At 37.4% G+C, this 23,352-nt stretch overlaps 1 protein-coding gene across 6 annotated transcripts; it reads right to left on the bottom strand.

Moving 5' to 3' along the window:
- Positions 1-1,983: 1,983 nt before the first annotated feature.
- On the bottom strand, positions 1,984-21,278 carry LOC123507920 (sulfide:quinone oxidoreductase, mitochondrial-like). 6 transcript variants are annotated; one of them, XM_045261264.1, is made up of 12 exons: positions 21,047-21,149; positions 17,273-17,374; positions 16,386-16,491; positions 15,708-15,788; positions 15,023-15,166; positions 13,585-13,779; positions 12,740-12,829; positions 9,214-9,333; positions 8,152-8,338; positions 6,552-6,653; positions 6,132-6,276; positions 1,984-2,151 (listed from the first exon to the last, which is right to left on the bottom strand). In XM_045261264.1, the coding sequence occupies exons 2-12, from the start codon at positions 17,362-17,364 to the stop codon at positions 2,127-2,129; spliced, it is 1,287 nt and encodes a 428-aa protein (XP_045117199.1). In that variant the 5' UTR covers positions 17,365-17,374; positions 21,047-21,149; the 3' UTR covers positions 1,984-2,126. The 6 variants fall into 6 exon arrangements, with proteins under 6 accessions (XP_045117199.1, XP_045117196.1, XP_045117194.1 ...); XM_045261261.1 differs by lacking the exons at positions 1,984-2,151; positions 21,047-21,149 and adding exons at positions 2,620-4,437; positions 21,174-21,278; XM_045261259.1 differs by lacking the exon at positions 1,984-2,151 and adding an exon at positions 2,620-4,437.
- Between the last annotated feature and the right edge of the window lie 2,074 nt (positions 21,279-23,352).

The following is a 23,352-nucleotide window of genomic DNA, read 5'->3' on the forward strand; positions in this document are numbered from 1 at the left end:
TTCATTGATATCATAGTGATAAAATAGGAATGGTGACTGAAAGAATAATGTAAACAGTAAAGATAGCGAATTCTAGTTTGGAGTAGTTAGCAGCAATTAACACCCTTGCGTGACAGGACGACAGCGGCTCGTAGCACAACCTTGCAATGACATGACGTCTGGGACCGATCCAGTCCAAAACGCTACCCACTATATTTTTACCAACATCATATTTGTCTTTTTCACCTTAAATTTCACTCTGGGAGAGCGTCAAAAGTAGCGTTCTGTAAATTCAAACAATAAAACAAACAACAACAAAAAATAGTTAATCATTACCAAACTTAACCACGTGAACCAAACACATCGACACATGGTAGGGATGTGCACCGACATACCGGTATTTTAGGTTCGGTATTACCGATATTTTAGATAATATCACAGCCACTTCGGTATACCACTTTATGGGTGACTTTGTTTTCATTATACCGCGTACCAGTAATTTTTTTGTCGATATTGTTTCAGTATTATCATTTTTTGGGCAATGTCCTTATATACATGTCCCATTTGCTCTCCTCGTTTCACGGATCACCAGTATGGCTTCTATCAAGGCTGCTCTACTGGTGATCATCTGGGTTTTCTTACTGAGTCTTGGTCATCCTCTTTTAGAGATTTTGGTGAAACTTTATGCTGTTGCATTAGACATCAAAAGCTTTTGATAGAGTCTGACTCTGAGCTTTGATTTCAAACCTGCCCTCCTACGTTTTCTATTTCTCTGCAACTTTATCTCAAAGTTTCCTCTCCAACCATTCTATTGCTGCTGTGGTAGACAGCTACTGTTCTTCTCCTAAACCTATTAACAGTGGTGTTCCTCAGGGTTCTGTCCTGTCACCTACTCTCTTTCTATTACTCATTAATAGTCTTAAAAACTTCTTGCCCTATCCCCTTTTATGCTGTTGATACCACCCTACACCTTTCCACATCTTTTCAGAGATGACCAACCTTTCAAAAAGTCAACAAATCATGCAGGGATGCCACTGAATGCCTGACTTCTAATCTTCCTAGGATTTCTGTTTTGGGCAAAGAAAACTTAGCATGTAGTGTTCAGTGCATCAAAAACCCAATTATTCCATATATCAACTCAACACAACCTTCCAGACAATTATCCTGTCTTCTTCAATGACATTCAGCTGTCCCCCTCTTCTACACTGAATATCCTCACTCTGTCCTCTACTCATAAACTAAACTGGAAACTTTACATCTCATTTTTCATTAAAACAGCTTCTATGAAGTAAGGTGTTCTGAGGTATCTCCGCCAGTTTTTCTCGCCCCTCCAACTGCTAACTCTGTAAAAGGGCCTTATTCATCCTTGTATGGCGTACTCTTCACATGTTTGGGAGGGTTCACTCACAGTTTTATTAGATAGGGTGGAATCAAAAGCTTTTTTGTCTCATCAACTCTCCTCCTCTGACTGACTGTCTTCAACCTCTTTCTCACTGCCGGAATGTTGCATCATTTGCTATTTTCTATTACTATTTTCATACTAACTGCTCTTCTGATCTTCCTAACTGCATGCTTCCCATCTTCCTGCAGCCTCACTGCACAAGGCTATCTTCTTCCTCTTACCACTATTCTGTCCAACTCTCTAATGCAAAAATTAACTTAACCAGTATTCTCAATCATTCATACCTTTCTCTAGTAAACTCTGGAACTCCCTACCTGCTTCTGTATTTCCATCTTCCTATGACTTGACTTCTTTCAAGAGGGAGGTTTCAAGACATTTGTCCTTTTATTTTGGCTGACCCTTTGACCTGCAAGGGGACTGGCAATCAAATGGGCCTTTTTTTGTTGTTGTTGCCCTAGGCCAGTTTCTCCTTTTATATAAAAGAAAAATTCTTGCCTCTTTTTCTTTTTCTCTCTAAATTCATCTTCATCTATCCTGGTTCCTTACTCTATTGCTGGGTGATCTGATCTGACATGCTACTCTACACTACTGTTCCAAAATACCTGGTTCAGAGAGGCTAGTGGATGATGCTGTGTTGTTCCCACCAGACTGCTGAAGCTTGAAGCTGGCAGCGTGATGGACACAGGATCTACCACCAGTGATGGGGGAAGCTGTTGCTGTGTGAAGCTCCCTCAGCCTACACAGCTTAACAGCTTAACTTCATGTAAGTTCTGAAAGCACACTGAACATTGATGACTGCCTGAGATTTCATATCCTCCAAAATTTTGTATGACAATTTTGACCTTTCTTCCAGGCCTGACTCATTACTGACTCTCATAGATATACTCAATACAGTATTCAGTATCAATTGATGAAAATAAAATATCCAGGTGTAATATCTATGTACATTCATGGTCAATAGCTAACTTACTAAACTCATTTCTTGTCTTTATTATTGTTATCTTTATTCTAAATTCTTTGATATGCTAAGAATCTATCAAAGCATTGTCATCGGAAAATATTGGGGAAAATACTGAGTACAGAAGGAATGAGTGAAGTTATGTTTCTGACCTCAACTCTATCCAATAAGTAACATGAAAAAAAAAAAAAAAAAAAAAAAAAAAAATCATTCATGAATACTAATGACTGACAAACTGAAGAGCTTGCAAAAACTAACAATGGAATGTGAAAGTCTTATATAAGCAATGATAATTTTAATGATGACAGTGAGTGGTGTCCAGTTGATTCAAGAATACTTCCATTCTTGACTTCCGCAATGCAACAACATTTTGACGGTCTTTCTGCTGCTCCTATCTGGCATGGTAACATTCTGTCATCTTTTCTTTGGAACTGTTGTACATGTCTCGGAGAACACATCACATCTCACCGCAAGTCATGCATGACAATGTGGAATACATGATTCCCCTCTGTCCCATGAAAGATATTCTTTGTAAGAGCTCAGGGAAACAACAGGAAACCTTGGAGAATGACAGACAGTGAGAAGAATGTTATGAGAGCTATCGATGACTTGGTAAAAGGAACCTGCTGTGAAGAAGGACTTTTTGGTGAAGGAAACCTGTTTTAAGTAGGTTATAAGAGCTATCAAAGACTCAATGAAGGGTACCTGTTGTGAACAGATCTTACAGTTGGTGTTGAAGGACAACTAATGTTATTTCCATTGAAAGGAACAAGCTGAGTGTGATATACAGTTATGTAGTCTATCTATATACCAGGTTATCAGTCTCCTTAAAGAAGGCACAGCTGAGACAAAACATCTGTACCAAGATTTTGGAAAATATTTGTTGCTCCTCCTGATCTGTGTTCTGTGTCATAATAAAAACAAATGTATAAAAAAATTGATCTCTAGTCCTTGAATTCATCACTTCAAGACAACTATAATGCACAAAATCTGGAGCCTAACTCTCTACATCCCATGTCTCATTGCTAATGTATAAATCACACAGGCCACAGCAGATTATATTTCTTAACAGTTAACATGGTACCATCCACTCATCCTGTTTATCCAATAAAACCTTCCTAGAGGCTAAGTCTTACTGTCCCATGAAGTGACCATTACTCCACAGTACTTGGTAAAAATTCTTTGTGGAGTAGTGGTGGAACAGTGGTTATAATAAACAATTAATACATCTATATGGAAGACAATATATCTCAGGATTCTTTTATCAAAACAAGGTGAGTTTAAGATCAGTGTACCATTTACACTGAATCACAAACAAACAAAATCAAGAAAGAAAGGCTGACTTGTTACTGGAGTACAAAAGCACAGCATTAAGTAGATAATGAACTGTATTTAGCAAGATAGGATGTGTCTTATAATCTATAAACAAACATTTTACAAACACCAATAACACCATTTGCATGTATACAAAATAATAATATATCTTTTTCTGTCTGGTATATATAAGGGTTATTAGCTCCAAGAAGAGGAGCTATCATAGGATAAAAGGTGTGTACATTAGGTCTGAGTATGTCTGATTGGCCTCTGCTCATGTCTTTGTTCATGTAACCTTCAAGACATGCACTTTTAAGGCATTCAGGTCCTACAATACACTTTACTTAGCATTTTGTTTCCCTATTTTCTTAGTCTATTTGCAAAAATTTGTATTCCTTAGTTTTAAAGAAATACTTGGGCTCTCCTTTATAGTGTCACTGTATACTTAACAAATGCAGTGAACTAAATTGTATGGATTTGAAAAAAAAAAAAAAAAAAAAATCCTATAATCTCCACAAGAATTCAAACTGAATCAAACATTTCATACATCATCAACCTCTCTGTAGTATTCAATATGGCCAAAACTTACATATCATTCAATTCCAATTATTCAAGATATAAGAAAAAAAGAAAGTTTAACCAATTCATTTAGACATCTACCTCAATGAATTTTACTATCAAAATAAGGCTTTAACCAAAAATTTTTTTCAAGTTTTCTCTTTCTTTTCACTTCATTCCCAAGTGCATAAGTTTTCTCAGGTACTTTGGTCCCTCCCAGTAGCCTCTGCAACAACACAAAACATTAACCACCATCACCACCACCACATTATTATTATCATTATTACTATTAAAAAAAAAAGGAATGAAATATTTCTCCTACAAATATCTGATCATCCATATATTTTTACTATTGCCTCTTTCTCCATCTTCCACATTTTTTTTCACTTTGTCTATCATTCTTCCTGTTGTATGTCATTTTCTTTCCTTTTTCTTTCATTCATTTATCTAATTGCTAATATTGTATATCATTTAAAATTGTTTTTTTGGACTCATCATTTTTTATCTCCATCCTCATTCTCATCATTCTTTCATTCATAACTATTCTTTTGAACAGTATGTCATTCTTATTTTTCTTTTATTCATCTCATCAATCGCCTGTTGTAGACGATCCTCAATTTTTTTTTACTCTTCCTATTCTTCTAATTCTGTCCTTATCTACCTTGTTTTTTTTTGTTTTTTCTTGAACTCATTGCAGTATTCTTTCCCTATTCTACAGTATGCCATTCTCATTTTTCTTCTGTCATCTTATCTGTCACCTATGCCAATTAGAGCTGTGGAACTGGTAATTAATAAGTAAAAAAGTTAGTCATGATTAGAACACACAACAAACCTACACCAATAATGAGGCTACTTCCATCTAAATGCATTGGGTACCAAACATTTTTCACAAAAACTTTCCTCTAGTGCTGAGCAAATTTGGATTTTTATTCCCAAAGAGTGTGTAGAATAATAAGAAGCCACATAATTGATAAATTTTGTTATTTATGTTTGATCATTTCCATTATTTTTAGACACTGAAAATTTCAAATATTTGGAGCATTGCATGGACTAGATGCATACCAGGGGATTTGCCAAGCCAAATGCAGAGGTCCATAGAAGGTAGTTATAAAGTACTAAGAAGGCTGAGGGAGTGGACTGCCAGAGATTAACTTACATAGAGATTCAACGTGAGTTATGATGGGTTGTGGAAGCCTACAAACAAACTCATGTATGAATACAACAATTTCAGGCACTTTATTATCTCATGAGTTGATTTATAAGTCAATAAAATGTGTATTTTATGTTACTTCTTTTATAATCCTTTCATATGATAAAATACCTCTGGTGTTCAGGCTTTGTTCATCTTATATACACACTTGTTACAATAAATTTTACATGTTTTAGATATTCTCTGTGAAGTGAGACATTCTCCCTGTACTGTGGTGAGACCAGGAATGGAACCTGTTCCCCAGCTCTCAGTATACCTACTGGTTTGGTGGGGGATGAGTCATTAAGGTGAAAGAGTAAAAAATATGGAAAGTGTCAAAATACAGAAAACAATTCTTTGAAATTGCACACAGCGCACACCACCTCACCACTATCAACGTATGGCATTAGCATACAGCATGCAATAAACCCCCATTCCTCATCAATATATGTATAGTGCTGGTAACTTGGGCATTAAGATTAAAATTCTTTAGTTCTTTGTTCTCTCATCAGGGCTATTTTTCAAAGGCTACAGAAATCATTAGATGAGTTATCAGATATTTACACACATCTCACAATGACAGTGCAGAATCCTTGTAAAATTATCACTTAAGAAAGAATTTTTTTTTTCCACTAATACCTGTTCAAAAAAGCCCAGATAAGATACCAAACACAAGAGAATACAGCAATTGAGTTTACACTTTGTAAAATCAACCACAACCACACACTTACTTGAGCATTCCGTCCCAATACATAGTTGGCATCATGTCCTTCTTGAGGTGGAACATGGTGCGTCGCTCCTTGGCCTGGTTGATGGGGAAGGTCTCCAGGGGGTTTAAGTTCATGTCAAACTCTGCCAGGATGCACTTGTTGTAACCTGTAAGATGATGACACAAGGCTGAGCATGCTTCTGTAGTCATCGGTCCGTATCCACACTGATAACACACTCATACACACATCGTTGAAATCTTAACCCTGTTGGCCCTGGTGGAAAGGGACACACAACACTGAAATGCATATTGGTATGATTTACTGTCTCCACATCTCTTTAGACATCCATCAGTGACCTCAAGCTTAGTAAAGAAAGATAAAGGGAAAATAGAGACACAGATTTTCACCAATAGTAAACACTAGACTGGACACTGCACTCACCTGTAACCAGAGGGCAGGAGGTATAGCCGTCATACTGGTGTTTGGGAGAAGCACCACCCATTACCAGGCTCAGGTTCTTCTGCATCACTCCAAACTGGCCAGCTGGTGAGTAGAGACACAATATCAATACTTAACCTACGATGTCACAATGTTTCTTGGATAAAAGTGTATTTTATCGAATGCTAAAAAATCTCATGATATATTTTTATCATTTTAAGTGAGGCACAGTTATCATTAAAATAAATTATCTATGAAAATTTTATTTTGTTACAGTGTAGAGGTATTACAACGGACCTTGCAACAACCATGTCACCTCCTCGCCACTTCCTTACTCCAAAGCCTCGCCTCAACTTCAAGCTGCCACATCAGCAAACAGATGATTCAACAAAGCTTCGTGATGAAGCCTTTCTTGCCTCACTGAGCACGTACTTACAAATGTCTATATATTTAATTTCTTTCGATAGAGTGACTTTTATCTTAATGGTTATAAATGTACATTATTCTGAATTTTCTTGATTTTATGTATTTCCTCTGGCAAAATTTTAGATGAGATGAAAAAACTATTATACATTAACACTGCACTTTCAAAGAGTACAGGTGTCGAAATGTACCTTAGTATTTATACCTAGCAATTTAGCATCAATACTTATTATTTTGATGGCATTTTGTGAAGCCCCTACACATTCTATGCCAGTGCCTGCCCCCCCACAGCCCATCAAATAAAAATTACCTGGTGCCACCACTGCCAACCAACTCAAGTACTTCCTGTGGTGGCTCTACCCTAGCACAATCACCTGCAGCTCCAACTGGAAAATGAGCCCAACTCTGTCTTATCCAAAACCTAGCATGGCCTCTGGGCACTCTGCCACCACTGCAGCATTATTCTCTACTCTAGGTTCCTCTTAAGGTAGCCCTAACTTGTTACAGCCAGCCCCAGTTATTACCTAGGGCTTGAGCACCACGCCTTGGGTTATCTGCTTCAACATAGAGCAAATCCAATGTTTACTGCCATGGAGCTATCAGCAATCCTTAATCTGGGAATTAGTCCACAGACAAGGCCAGACTTTTCCACCTCCCAAGGAGGAAATCTACTCCTGACAGTAGCAGGTCTTTCACTAGTGCCATGCATACTTCTGTAGTCACTACAGTAAAAACAATAAATAAATAAAATAAAAATAAATAAACCTCTGATTGCCTAGCTATAGTATTACACTGTAAATTGAGTGACAAGAGATTTGAGAGCCACTGATAACAAATACAATTTTTTTGTTTGCAGCATCAAGATTTGTGGTAGAAAACTGCAAATATTGTGTAATTGTTAGCAACAGTGGATTTGCAATTGCAATCTAAACTAGGTAAATCTCAGAATTAGCAGAACTGTAATTGCAAAAGTTATAGAATACTCTGCGCATTTGTGAAAGCTCATGTTCAAAGTCATTATTGTTATTGATAGCCACCTTTGATATACAGATACTGTGCCTTTTTCCCCCTTACTAGTCTGACTAGAGGCAAGAAAATACATTGCATTCTATGTATGTATGTACTTGATGTTTCTTATCTTTTCTTGCCAGTCAGAATAAAGAAAGTCTCGGCCACTGACCCACAGCAGCTGCAGTCTTGGCAATGGGAACATTGGTGCAGTCGCCGATACCAAACACGTTAGGGAAGGTAACATGCTGCAGGGTGTGCTTGTCTACGTTCAGGAAACCCGTCTCATTGGTGAGGGGGGCACATTGGCGCAGAGGGTCTGGTGAACTCATGGGGGGCGCCACATGAAGCATCTCATACTACACCGAGAAGAGTAATGTGAGATTTGTTACATGTGATGCCAGTCTTTGTATCTAAGTACCAGACCAGCAATCTCACACATGGTGGCATACATGAAGCACCATGCACTCATACACATAGTAACCAACACTGAGAAGACACACTAAGAAATTGTGCAAAACAGAACAAAGACAGATGTGAAAAAATTGTTTTCCTGAGAGACAGCAATCAGCCAACAAAATGTTATGACTGATGAAGTTGTGGGCAGAGAGCAATAAAGATAAATCTAACCAATTACTTTAAAAGATGTGACATTATGAGCTACATTCAATCCTATTAAAATACAATCAGATAAGATAGATAAGAACATCAATCACATTCTTAGTCCTTTACATTCTATAATAAAAATTCTTAAGTGTACCTTTCAGTATATTCTATGACAAAAATTCTAAAGAGCATCATTCACATTCTTAACCATGTATATTGTACAACAAAATATTCTTAGGAAGCCTTAATCTGATCCAAGACACTTACCCCATTCCCCCCCTCTTCTTGAAAGTCTTAAGATCATCTGGGTTCATTAGGTCCTACAGTATTTGATACATATGATGATACTAAAAAGTACTTGTAAAACCTTGACCTGTTCCCCTATTCTGTCCACCTCTACAGTATTCTCAATCATTCATCCCTTTTCTGGTAAACTCTGGAAATCTCTTGCTGCCTCTGTATTTCCTCCTTTCTGTGATTTGAACTCTATCGAGAGGTTTCAAGATACTTGTCCACTGGTTCTGGCTGACACTTTTCACCCTTCTTCTGGAAATAACACCTATTTTGCCATTGACCAGTGCCTCTCTTACTAAATAAACCAAAGACAGCTGCCCTGTCCCTCTCTCACCTTGACAGTCTTGAGGTCATCAGGGTTTTCTAGGTTCTGGAACACGGCTTCTCGGGAGTCTGGCTTCACCTCGATGAGATTGTGGCGCAGGTTGACAGTGATGTCTCGCTCCTTCACCACCTGAGGGAAGCACAGGTAGGGACTGATAGGTGAGATGCAAAAGACAATTGACATAAAGGCAAGGAAGATACACTGCATGAAATTAAAAATGGATAGACAAATATGTAGTAGTAACTACAGTAGAAGTACAGGAGTACATTGGATTATCAGATTCATCAGATTATTGGGATGTATCTCTGAAAAAAATTTACGTACGTAATAAAGTAGTAGGTGATCAAAGATTAAGACAAGATATAATGTGGGTTCTTTTACTACACAAATAATTCTCCATATAAGTCAGCTTCACCTGATTATTTCTCATCAGCAACATCAATAGCCTGTATGCCATATGCCTGTTTATCATTATTTGTCCCAGAGCCTAAATCTTTTCACCCTTGGAACATGGAATCATTCCAGCTGCATTCCAAATCGCCCTCCAGAAGCTTTCAGAACATTATAGAGTGCACTATAGCAGGGTTATAATGTCACTTATGGCTCATACTACTCATACAACCTTGTCTCCCCTGCATGGGAAGACAAGGTTGTAAGTAAACCACTTAACAGGAGGACTCTGTGGCCTCTGTTCTCCTCTCTCTTTTTCTCTTGCCTCTTCTATAAATAAAATCTATAGCATTCAGTACAGTCTCCTGTGATGGCCATTTTTATATGTTTCAGCTGATTGGCTGTCCCAAGTGAAGGGAGTTCGTAGGATGCATCTTATCCACCAATTGTTTCTCACCAGCAACATCAATAGCCCATATTCCTTATGCATGTATATCATTATTCATCCCAGACCCTGAGTCTTTTGGCCCTTGGTACGCACGTATTTAGTAATCATCCCTATCTGTACTCGTATTCCAGATGAATCCCAGAACTGTTACACCCTGGTTCTGGAACTAAGTTGGTGAATACCAGTCTAAGAACCACTAATGCACCTGGGAACTGCCTAGTAGTGTGCTGGTAGTTCCAAGACTCTGGTACTCACCCGCTGCACTCTACTGATTCCCCGCAAAACTTGAGTTATCAGTTCCAGCCTACCACTAGTGGGTTTGTTGGTGATAGGGGAAGTGTTAGTAGGGGCATCTACCGTCATGATGTGATGTTTCCAATTAAGATTATGAGTCAAGGACAGACCGAGGATATACAGTGTGGAAGAGAGGGACAGTTGAGTGTCAATGAAGAAGAGGGGGATAGTTGTCTAGAAGGTTGTGTAGAGTTGATACTCATAGATGGAGGAATTGAGTTTTTGAGGCATTGAACACTATAAAGTTTTCTCTGCCCCAATCAGAAAACTTGGAAAGATCAGAAGTTAGACGTTCTGTGGCGTCCCTGCGTGATCTGTTGACTTCCTGAAGGGTTGGCATTCTCTGAAAAGATGTAGAAAGGTGTAGGGTGGTATCATCAGCATAAAAGTGGATAGGGCAAGAAGTTTTTAAGATTATTAATGAATAATAGAAAGAGAGTAGGTGACAGGACAGAACCCTGAGGAACACCACTGTTAATAGATTTAGGAGAACAGTGGCCAACTACCACGGCTGCAATAGAACAGTTTGAAAGGAAAATTGAGATAAAGTTGCAGAGAAGGATAGAAACCATAGGAGGACAGTGTTGAAATCAAAGCTTTGTGCCAGACCGTATCAAAAGCTCTTGATACGTCTAACGCGACAGCAAAAAGTTTCACTGAAATCTCTAAAAGAGGATGACCAAGACTCAGTAAGGAAAGCCAGAAGATCACCAGTAGAGCGACCATGGAAGCCATACTGGTGATCAGATAGAAGGTTGTGAAGTGACAGATGTTTAAGAATCTTCTTATTGAAGATAGATTAAAAAACTAGACATGCAAGAGATTAAAGCTATAAGATGGTAGTTTGGATTAGAATGGTCACCCTTTTTAGAAACAGGCTGAATGTAGGCAAACTTTCTGCAAGAAGGAAAGGTAAAGTGGATAAACATAGTTGAAAGAGTTTTGCCAGGCAAGGTGTAAGCACAGTTTTTCAGAACAATAGGAGAGACCCCATCAGGTCCATAAGCCTTCTGAGGGTTTAGGCCAGCGAGGGCATGGTAAACATCATTGTGGAGAACATTAAATGCAGGCATGAAATAGTCAGAGGGAGGAGGAGAGGGATGGACAAGCCCAGAATCATCAAGAATACATCAAGCAAGCGGTAAATTTGAGATTGGGGTGTATTTAATTTTATTCACCAAAAACAATTTTCAGTAAAAATACCAAAGTCTGGAGAGGATATGGGAACCTAACCTATTTTTCCCCAAAGACTTATTATTCGCCCAACCGTCTAAGTAACCTAATAAAATGGAATCTTGGTTATCAAACTTAATTAGTTTCTGAAGCCCATTCACAAACCAAAATGTTTGTGAACCAAAACTATCTACCTCATGGAAATCAATTTAAAATAGATTGATCCATTCCTAGACCCCAGGCCTGCATCTCAGAGAGCGACTCGGCACATACCCCATGAACCCTGCAGCACATATCCTCTATCAAAAGATTTTGTGCAATAAAGGATTGTCATTGCTATAGTAATGGCATTTAACTAAAACAAGATGGCATACAATGATCTTCCTGATGACATTTATCAAGCATCACTAGCTGTCCTGAAGGTGAGATGCCTCTGTGTTGTGATCATCTGTGATGACAAATATGGCAGCCCAAACAAACATCAGGTAGAATCTCGTGGCTCCTGAGACTTGTCATACCAGTAAAGCAGCTTGGAAATATCTAAAGTCCCACATTTGTAATAGAGTTCTTATTTTCTGTTTTTCTTTCTGTGGATTGAACAATAGTACTTTTTCAACAATAGTATTTTTCAAGATTTTTGCACAGAGTAAACAACAGAAAGGCATTACAAGAAACACTGTTTATGGTGTACTATGAGAACAATTAATGCTCAAATATCTCGCAGTAAAAAATCCTTCGGCAAGGATGCAGGTGAAATAACTGGGTCCTTCAACAGGTCGCACCCATATCCCATATTTGGTTTGTCAACTGATTTGTTCATGTACTGGGATGTAAATGAGCCAAGGTTCCACTGTAATACTTGTGTTGGGCAAGGTCTGACAACACTTGTGCTCCTCGCTGCAAGGGTGTTTCTGGTTTGAATTTGTGCATGTACCTAATTTTGGTAGCGAGTTAATTTTTTCATCACATCTTAAAAAATTCAGATTATTAGGAAATTTGAAATATAAATTTCTAGATTAACAGACTTTTCTGTATTTATATACTCAAAACTTAAACATTTAGAATATAAACCAAAGAAAATGCTAACAAAGAAACCAGAAAATGTTACAAGATGATGATGATATGAGTACTAAAATCATTCACTTTGTTTCTTTTCACATAAAAAAAAGTTTCACTTCATAAAAATAAAAAAAACATATGAATATCCCACAAAAGTAAGCCATCACTCACCTCCCATAAGGCATCAGCATACTTCTTGACAGCAAAGATGACTGGCAGGGATGAGAAGTACTGGATGTTGGCCTTGTCACGCTTCCCATGCTGAAATCCACAAGTACAAATTTAGACATGTATACTGTACTGTTCAGTACTTTGGTGGAAGGAGACAGTTTGATGGGCCATTGTACTACTACTCCTTTTCATTGGGCATTAACATGACAAAGAGTATAGGGTTGCCAGCCTGGTATACCCTGGTACCTTGAGTTAAGAGTTTCATTCATTTCGTGGTGGAGCTCGTATCTCAAGATGTGGAAGGCAGAGGAGGTAGGCATCAGGCAGAGGTGAGGAGGGAGGAGTTTATTTCATTTCATGCTTTTTCAGTAACTTTCATTTGACATAAACTCTCACTTAATCACTGAGCTCAACTTACTTGTTATATACTATTAATGCTTCACTTTAAACTTAATTACTACAATTATTTTGACACCACATCTGCATTTTTGTAGTCAACATTTGTTGACTTTAACTCAAGTTCACATTAATATTGTTAATAATAGGTCTATATGACATATTTAAGAAACTTGATTTAGGTTTAAGTTGTTGCACAATGTAAAATCTGCCCAGCCACTACCTCATAAGCTCCACTGACAGGCTCACTTATTTAGTACCATGGGATGGGCACATGCTGGCATCTTCAATATAACCTTAGTAGAAACAGGTAGGTATACTTCATACAGAAACTACCATGTGTAGACATGATACTTCTTGCTGCTTCCTTTGAGTTCTAATGTTCCTATTTATCATCTTAAGTACTAACTGAACTCTTCACACTAGTATTTGGAAGAATAAAAACTCACTTTACGGAAATATTGGTCAGCAATGTACATGATCTTCTGAGGAGCTCCAGGACACTTGATGAGGCTGTTGGGGAAAGAGAAGAGAGCATTTCCCTCTTTAAAGTTCTTCAGACTCTCTAGAGTGTTGTTAACATAATGAGGGGAGTAGTTGGAGCACACACCAGGAGTCTCAAAGGCATCAGGTAACCCCTTGATCTGTCATGAGGAAAAAAATGGTCTGTTAAATTAATGGAGATGAGATTTATTTCCCATCTTTACAGGCAGCAATACAGAGCTACTGTATGACTTCTCATGTGCAAGTCTTACAATATAACGGCTTCTTCTCAGAAACAGTGGGCTTGAGGAGAATTTTCCCCCACCCCAATAATGAATCAAGCCCCCCTTAGCACCCACAAATTGCTAACCTTGTTGTAATATTAATCAATTCTAGGAGGGCCAAACAGCTAAACATTGATGCTGTTACAGATAAATTTGTTGCCAATCACCAGATCAGGCACATAGTTTTTAAATAACATCTTGATTTAAAGTTCTTGGGTTGTTTGCCATGCTCTAATTTCTACTATTCATCCTCAGATTGTATTAACTTCATATGAAATAATTCTTTTCTGCCATGTTAGCTATATACTTACAAATGTCTACATATTCTATTTCTTTTGACAGAGTGGTTTTTACCTTAATGGCAATAAATGTGGAATATACATTATTCTAATTAACTTGATTTTTATGCATTTTTTTTTTTTTGCAAAATTTTAGATGAAAAAAACTGTTATACATTAACACTGTATTTTCAAAGAGTACAGGTGTCTGAAATATACCTTAGTGGATAAGGTGGTGAATGTGGGATCGGGCAGACGTTCATGTGTAGGTTCAAATCCCACAACGTGCCACCTTGAAACTTTTTCATTTGCCGAGTGGTTTAAAGTTACCTACATGTCACCATGATATCCAGGTTTTAGGTGGAGGTGTAATTGCCATATACCAAAGATGCACTTGGGTAAGAGATATGGGCCCTAATATGGGTACCACAATGAATAAAATTGTTTGCGCCACTAATGGTTGGAAGCTGGACAGCACTCCCCACACTATTCAAGTAGAACCTAAAGGCATTATAAGCCACAGCATAATAATAATAAAAAAAAAAAAAAAAAAAAAAATTAAAAAAAATTACCATCAATACTTCCCTTTGGTGACTTCATTTTTGTGTAGCCCCTCTACAATTTATCCCAGCCTCCAATGAAAATTTCTTGACATTACTGCTGCTCAGAAATGGTTCTCATGAGTATTACTCTTGTTAATCTGTCAATAGCATATAAATTCTTAAAAGACCAAGTGTCTTCAACAAAAGTCTATGGGAAGGAGTCAAGATGCAAACATAAATTTTAAGAATCTAGGCCAATGAAAGCACCAATGGCATAACTGAGTATGCCAAGAAACCAACCTGATTATAGTTGAGCTGAATACCGAGAGCAACCACTAGGAATTCATAGCTGATCTCTTGGCCATCCTGAGTTATGACCTTGTTCTTGTGAGGGTCAAAGGTCACTACTCGCTGCTTGATCCAGTCTGCCTTCTTGGGAAGGACCTGACATGTAGAGTTGAATCATAAATGAAACATAAGTAATTGTATATAGGCAGAAAATGTCTTGTTTATATTACTTTCCTATATGTACTAAAAACAATACCTTGGAATAAAACTTTATTTATGCAAGGTCATATCTATGTTGCAGATCCCAAATAAGGCCCGAGATTGGAAGCAGTTAATATGAATGGTAGGTAAGTATGGAAGGATTGAGGTATTGAAGCACACCAGCCTGATTCACCAACTATAACTGCATCAATAGGAGGAAATCATAATCTGCCAAACTCCATAATGAAAAGCAAGTATGTCAAAGAATTGTCATCACAATGATGAAGACCCACCCACCCATCCAACCAGAAAAAGATTATAGTACCTTACAGCCCAAAAAAGTCTGCATAAGAGAAGCTCCCCAGGAAAGATGAAGGTAATGATGATGATGAAGGTAACAGTGATTATGGTGATAATGGTGATGATCATGATAATGATAGTGATGGGTCATGGTGGTGATGATGATGATGACAATAATGATGATGTGACGACCCACCTGACTCATGGGCCGGCCAGAGTCCTCCAGCCTCTTCATGCCTCCACCCACCAGAGTCCACATGGGCTGGTAGTAGTGGGTCTGAGGATCACATTCCATGCTAATGTTCAGTGTGTTACATGGACACTTTAACAGCATAACTACAACATAATTAAGGCATCTCCTGAACACTGTAGCACAATGAAGTTTTCTCCTACCAGAGTACACAGTAGTTATATATTATGAATTTATCCAATAGAATTTAAATGTTATTCCTAAACTTGATCTAACCTAATCTACATTATGATAATTCCTGAAGTCAATTTAGAGAAAATGCCAGGCAGAAAAAAAATAGTATGTAGCATTAATCTTGTATTATGTTCTCTGGTAATACTTTCATTTATACTACCTTATGTAATAATATATGATATTATATTTCCACTATGGAAAAACTGCATGAGATTGCATTTCTACTATGTCCAATAATCCATAATACTGTATTGCATATTTCTTTGTATAAAAATATCTCGATAGTACTGAATAACATTATATTTCCTATATACTACATAGAAATATCCATATATACATATAAGTTTTATCTATAAGCAAGAGGAAATCTTTATCTGCATGAGTGAGTCAACCCTACACAGGTGAGTCATCACAGGACAGAGCCGGGAATCCTATCAGTGCCACACTCACGTCAGCCGGCTCAATCACTGCCACGCTGCCGGCTCCCAGCTTGGAGGAAAACTTGGCAGCCGTGGCACAGCCTCCAGCACCTCCTCCCACCACCACCAGCTTGTAGCTGCAACATCAGTACCAAACAGTTGACACATATAATCCTTATTATCATCTTATTATTATTATCATTATTACTATTATTATTATCATTATTATTATTACCATTATTATTATTGTCATTGTTATTATTATTATCATCATAATCATTGTTATGAACAATACTACTATCATGGCTACCATTTGTTAATCTTCTCATATGCACGTTACTGTTAAACATCATGTCTTCATCTTTTTTTTTTTCATCTGTACAGTTACTAATGTTATGATTAGTTACCCAAGGTTTTTCTTTACGATGGGATGTTTGTCTAATATCTCATACACCATTGATATTTTGTACTTGCAATGTCAAACCTAATAGTGTTATTGTTTGTGTCAAAGTAACGTGTCATATGCATCAAAACATCATTACTTCTCAAATATGGAAATTAAAATATCTATATATGTAGCATCCTGACTTGGTGATATTTGCATGATTCCTTAAATACAATGTATATCCTGCAACATTATACATGTGTACTCAATCATGATGCATTCACTGAGTTAATCAGATTCCAGCAGAACTTTAAGAATTAATTCATTCTTGAATGTTTTATTATAATGAACAAATTTTCACATCACACAAGAAATAGATACATTATCACACAGATTAACAGAGAAGACCTTTCATTAACTTCTCCTTAAGGTATAATTTTATAGGGTAAATGTAGTTACATATATACAAATAATAGAAAAAAGACAATGTGATGAACAAAGTACAAGCCAGTCACTCCAGCAGAATACTTTACCTCTTGTGAGCCACAGCAGATGTTGAAAAAGAGCCATTGTGAGAGACCAGCCTTGAGCCACAGGCAAGAAGCAACCTTTTGTGAGCCATCATTTAGAGGGATCTGAAAAAAAAGGACAAGATGAATACAAGACATTGATATTTCATGTTAGCTAATTAAGACTGTAAATGATGCATCTTTGAGTGTGGCATGTGGTGCTTTGTCTCAGCCACATGTGGGATATCCAGCTAGTTATACAGCTATAAATGTACATAGATAGCAATCAAATCTTGACAAAAAAATTATCAATTTACTTTAATATGTACACAAGCATTAATTCTTGTAACCCTATTACACATAGCAAAGAAAAGCAAAACTTATTAAGCCTGCACATCATGGTAGGAAGCTTATCACACATCAGAAAGTTTATAAAAGATTCACGAGCCTCACAACATACATGGTGATGTGTGGATCTTGAAATATACTATAACACACTTCATAACTTCTGTGGTGTCATAGCCTACAAGGCCCCTAAAAGTAAAAAAAAATGTTATGATTTGTGTGATGTACAATGCTGATACATACATACAAATTTACTTGGTGACAAGGTGATAAGAGATAAAAAGAGATAAGGTCTATTTTTCTTTCCTCACACAGTCTGTAATGAATGAAGACATACTAAAACAAAACCTTCTTAAACCATACAAAAGACTAGTGTTACTGGTTTTATTGTTGTTTCAACTAGTACACCATATATGTATCTAAATCCCTTGACAGGCTTTACATTTCACTGTTTAGAGCATTTTTAACTCCATTTAGCAAGTTTACTTTATGGGGCCTACAGTGGGACTAAAGACCCCACATGGTTAGGAGGTTGCAAAATGTTAGTTTAGTTTTAGGTAAATTTGCAGTTTCAACCAATACTTCCCCATCAAGCCTTAAAACATCTTAATTGGGGAGTGGGGGCTTAGCCCCTTCTAGAGTCCCATAAGGTAAACTGATTTAAGCTAACATTTTGTAAACTAACATGATCCCCTTGATCCTGAAATGTTCCCATGAGGTAAACTAATAGTAGTTAACAATTTAATAATTTACAAGGCAAAATGGAAACAAACAGTGAGATACAGACCAGAAAGAACTTTAGTTATGTATAGTAATGCATACAAGATTACACTTACAACAGAAGAGGAAGTGATGCGTGAACCATAATACGCAACCTGACACGAACCGGGTGAGGGACCCACGGGACCACCACTATAAAAAACTCATCCACTTGTCATACAATTGATATAAATCTTGATATAATACTAAACATCGACACTCACTGTATTATGTAGCTTCCCTTACTATATACAGCATACATATAATACCACTGCCAAATAGTTAAATAGCACATGGATGGGAAATAGAGCGAGATTCATGTACGAAGATTGAATTGGTAAGATGGCCTGAGGTAAACGACTATACCTACTATACTATTAAACAGACTTCACAGACAGAACCGACTATAGGTATACCGTGTAACTGCCGTGCAAGTATTCGGAACATGGCTCCAAGGAACTCTTGGCTGGCTCATATGGCTTTTCGGGTATTCGTCCGTGAGTTCGGAACTGTGATTCTCGGATCCTTTTAATCGCTGGTTTGTCCACTGATTGAGGTGAATTGACTTAAAATAACAATAACCATAGAATTATAATCCTGTTGGAATTTATTTCCGAGAATCCTAAAAAAAAAAATTTCCATACTTTTTTTTTTTTTTGCTTTGAAAAGGAAAATGTACTTTTTTTTTTGTCTTTCGTTATATCTTCATACAAATTATAGACGAATACTGATATATAAAACAATAGCACAAAGGCTTAAACAATCCCATGCATTATAAATTACCCTGTAGTGACTAATCCATTAATTATCTCATTAGCATCAGCAACGGCAGAAAATTTGTATAAATATCACCATGACGGCATATCCTTCCCAGCAGGCATCTACCATGGTCGCGATCACTAATGACGCCTATCTCTATTCCTCAAATAAATGTATTCGATCAGATGAGTTACACAACTATTAATGGGAGAAGAATAAACACTAACATTGCGCACCTACGCGCGCTGACTGAGGAGAGGTACGTACAAGACAACCTTCAGTGACACGTATATACGTACTACACACACCATCTTCAGAGAGAGAGAGAGATCGTCTTTTCCTTTCCAGACCACATCTCTCTCTCTCTCTCTCTCTCCTGCAGCAACTCTTAATTAAGAGCTATCTCGGGCGAAAAAAAAAAAAAAAAAACAGGAATGCTTTAATATAATCATGAAATCTACTATAAAATTAACCCTAATTCCACATTGTAATCGTCAAAATGGACCATGTGGGCCGTGATGTCTTTTTCGCAATTGCATGGTAGCTACTGGTATCTGTGCGCCCTTGAGCTGGTACGTTACCGTCACAAGAATGGGTTCAAAGTCAAGTGCATGCCGGGGTGGGGGCCGGGTTGGTGCCGCGCACTATCAGTGGGTGGACGAGAGGGTTGTAACTTGTAAGGGAAATGCGAGTTCACACAAACGTGGCACCACCAAGGAGCAAAGCACTGAAAACTGGGACGGTTTTTGCTACGGACAATGTGAGCGACCGCCCAGGGCACAATCTATTTGGGAGCGCACGAGCGCCCCTAAAAAAAAATAAGAAATAATAATAATAAGAAAATAATAACAAATAAATGAATAAAATAATAATGAAAAAAATGATAACAACAATAATAATAATAAGAAATAAGAAATCGCCAGTTTTGTACATTAATACCGCTAATTTCCCCATCATGTTAGAGGAGCGGTCGCAGGGACACCCTTACTATCACGTCAACTTGCAGCTGAGTCATGTATATACAAGTTGTGTGTCAAAAAGAAAATGTAAGGAGGAAGGGGGCTGGGGAATCAACTTAATTAATTGCGCCTGTGAGTCTCACCATCAGAGCAAAAATTGGGGAAGGGGCAGGGGATAGACTGACCTCTGGATGATTTATGATCCCAGGTCACAAACTGCTGCTTCTAAAACAAATTGTATTTCATTCATAAAATTAATATAGACCCCTTATAGTTACATGTAATTTATAAAGTTATGCGAAAAAAAACAGGAATCTGTTGCATCTATAGTACGTCAATATGTTTACATACAGTCTTGACTCTAGGTGTTTGACGTTTTTAGGTTTGGTTTTTGGGTTTGGGTTTTTGCATACTACAGTAGAAACTCTTGGCGATGTTAAATTTTTGCACATGCGCGATGGTGACCAGTACCAGCGACCATAGCTAGGGTAATATATTATTATCGTTCGCACAACCATTACGGTTACCTGCACTATTTGAGAGCTATCTTATATAATACCATATATTCACTTCATTATATAATATATTTATGTTTTAGGTTGATATTTGCTATAACGGAGTAATACTAGTAAATATCCCATGAAAACTTGTAACTCCATTCTAATCAAACTCTACATAGCTCTTACGTACCTTGTGTGTATAGCTGCATGTTTATGGACACCAACATTATGTAACTTAATTCGAAGTACCATAACTTAACGATATATATATATATATATATATATATATATATATATATATATATATATATATATATATATATATATATATATATAACTTACAGGATTGTCTCACTCCAGGCTCTGAAAAGACTATAATGGTAATAAACCCTGACCTATGAACACAAACTGTACAGTTGCATTTTCTTGCAAACGTGATATTGAAATAAAATAGTTAATCCAGCAACAGAACTCACACTCAGAACGTTCACCAGAACAGCCAGACACAACTGAGGCCTCCCCAGTCTCCACTCCAGTCTCAGAGTCTCCACTGACCGCGCGGCAAGTGAGCTCACACACACACACACACACACACACACGTACCTGCTGGTGAATTATGTGCTCAAGTGACATGCCAGATTTTAAGTGTAGGGTGGCCTAGCAATGCACAGACCACGTCGCCAGACGTGTGCTCATGTAATGATATCACTATCACACTGATTGGCAATCGGACACTAAAGTGCCACTTGAGCACGCTAGTATACACGTACTTACATCAGCAAACTTCATATTATCAAATATGTGTAATGATATAAATATCTTAGCTTCTCCATCCACACTGTTCACCCCCCTGTATGATACATACTTCCTTGCCTCTACATGCACTATATCCGCCTCCTAAGTGACATCCCTCGCATCCCTACTGCCCATATAATGTAACTATTTTCTATCCGCTAATATGTCACTTATTTACACCGACAGTGACATTGGATACTATAGTAAAACTAAATTCCAATTCTTGGAACCGGTTCCTTTTTAGCGGTTCCACATGAATACAAAATGGTAGATATGCATGAGTTACAAATCACAAATAGTATACTATATAGTGCTTCTTTACAAGAATGTTATCATTAATATTATTTAGGAATCCTTGCAAATGCCAGCATCTACAGATGAACGAAGTAGAGTATAATACAATCATATGTACTGCAGACAGGCTTGTATCCATTATTCAAAGAAATGCACGAATAATATATAAAAATAAGTTCGTCCATACTGGTTAATAATGGCCAATAGCAGGCACCGATTTAGCGTTGCCATATCACCATAATTTCTTTGAGCTCTGATTGGTAGATATCGTATGACGTCACAACATACGGTATATATATATATATATATATATATATATATATATATATATATATATATATATATATATATATATATATATATATATATATTGGTGCACACCCAGACCACTTAATCTCAACTCAACCACCCAAATACACATATAAACCACTTACAACAGTCAAAACTAACCCAAAATACACTCATAAAACCAAGCAACACTTCAAAAATCAAAAGGCACCTAAACATACATAACACTCTCTAGTAACACCACTATATGCCAAAATTACCCCCACACACATTCAAACCATTTAAAACACCCAAAACTAAACATAAAACATACTTTAAACACAATGCAACACCTCGAAATGCATCACAACATGCCTACAAGTCTCTAGAAACACTAAAATCACCTCCCACACACCCAAACCACTTACTACATTTAATATCATCCCTACCACACTCAAAAAGCCACGCAATCCCTCAAAATGCCCCCAAACACACCTAAAACTCACTAGACACACCGAAGATACACCCAAATCACTCACACACACATCCAAAAGACTCCTAACAGACACCCACACACCTTATAACACTCAAAATTAATCCAAAAAACACACTCAAAACAGCACACAACCCCTCAATATACTCCCAAAACTCACAAATACTGAAACACATCTCAATCCACATACTGTAGGTAGATAAAATATACCTAAAAAGCCTAAAACACACTGAAAAGTCATAAAATGCACCAAATACATACTCATAACACCCTGCAACATTACTGAATAATTTAAAACACCCCAAATAAATCCCAGACCCAACGGTATGTATTATAAAGAACATCAAGATTAAAAGGGACACTTACCTAAATATTACGTACACCTTGGCTCCTTTTCCGCTTCTATTTATCATTTCTTCTTCATCCTCCTCTATTGTTTCTCCTTCCTCTTCCTTCTATTGCTTCCATCTACACTCCTGAGCCTAGAAATACATCAAAACACTAGATGTTAGACAAAATATTGAGGAAATGGAGGGTGACAAGTATTGTGGCTTGGCTGCTGCTCCTCTTCCTCCTCCCATTCTCCTTCCTTCCTCCTTTATTTCTCTTTTCTTCCTCCTTCTGCTACCAATACCTACACACCTGAACCTAGAAACACACGAAAACACGTAGAAATCACTAGATATTTGGCAAAATATCGACGAACTGGAGTGTTGCGAGTCGAAAACTCTACGTATGTAAGAAAACAATTCGGCACATGTGAACCCACCTTATGGCGGGTTCACGTGACCTCACGGAGTAAGCTTTGAAAATGTGGTCTCTAGAGATAGAGATGATGTTAGAGTTGGTGAGGGAAAAAGAACACTTCTGGGATACCAGAAATGAATTATACAGAAAAAAAAAAAAAGCTTGCGCAAATCTTTCGACGAAATA

Source organism: Portunus trituberculatus, chromosome 23 (genome assembly GCF_017591435.1).
Source record: "Portunus trituberculatus isolate SZX2019 chromosome 23, ASM1759143v1, whole genome shotgun sequence".
Taxonomy (NCBI): Eukaryota; Metazoa; Arthropoda; class Malacostraca; order Decapoda; family Portunidae; genus Portunus; species Portunus trituberculatus.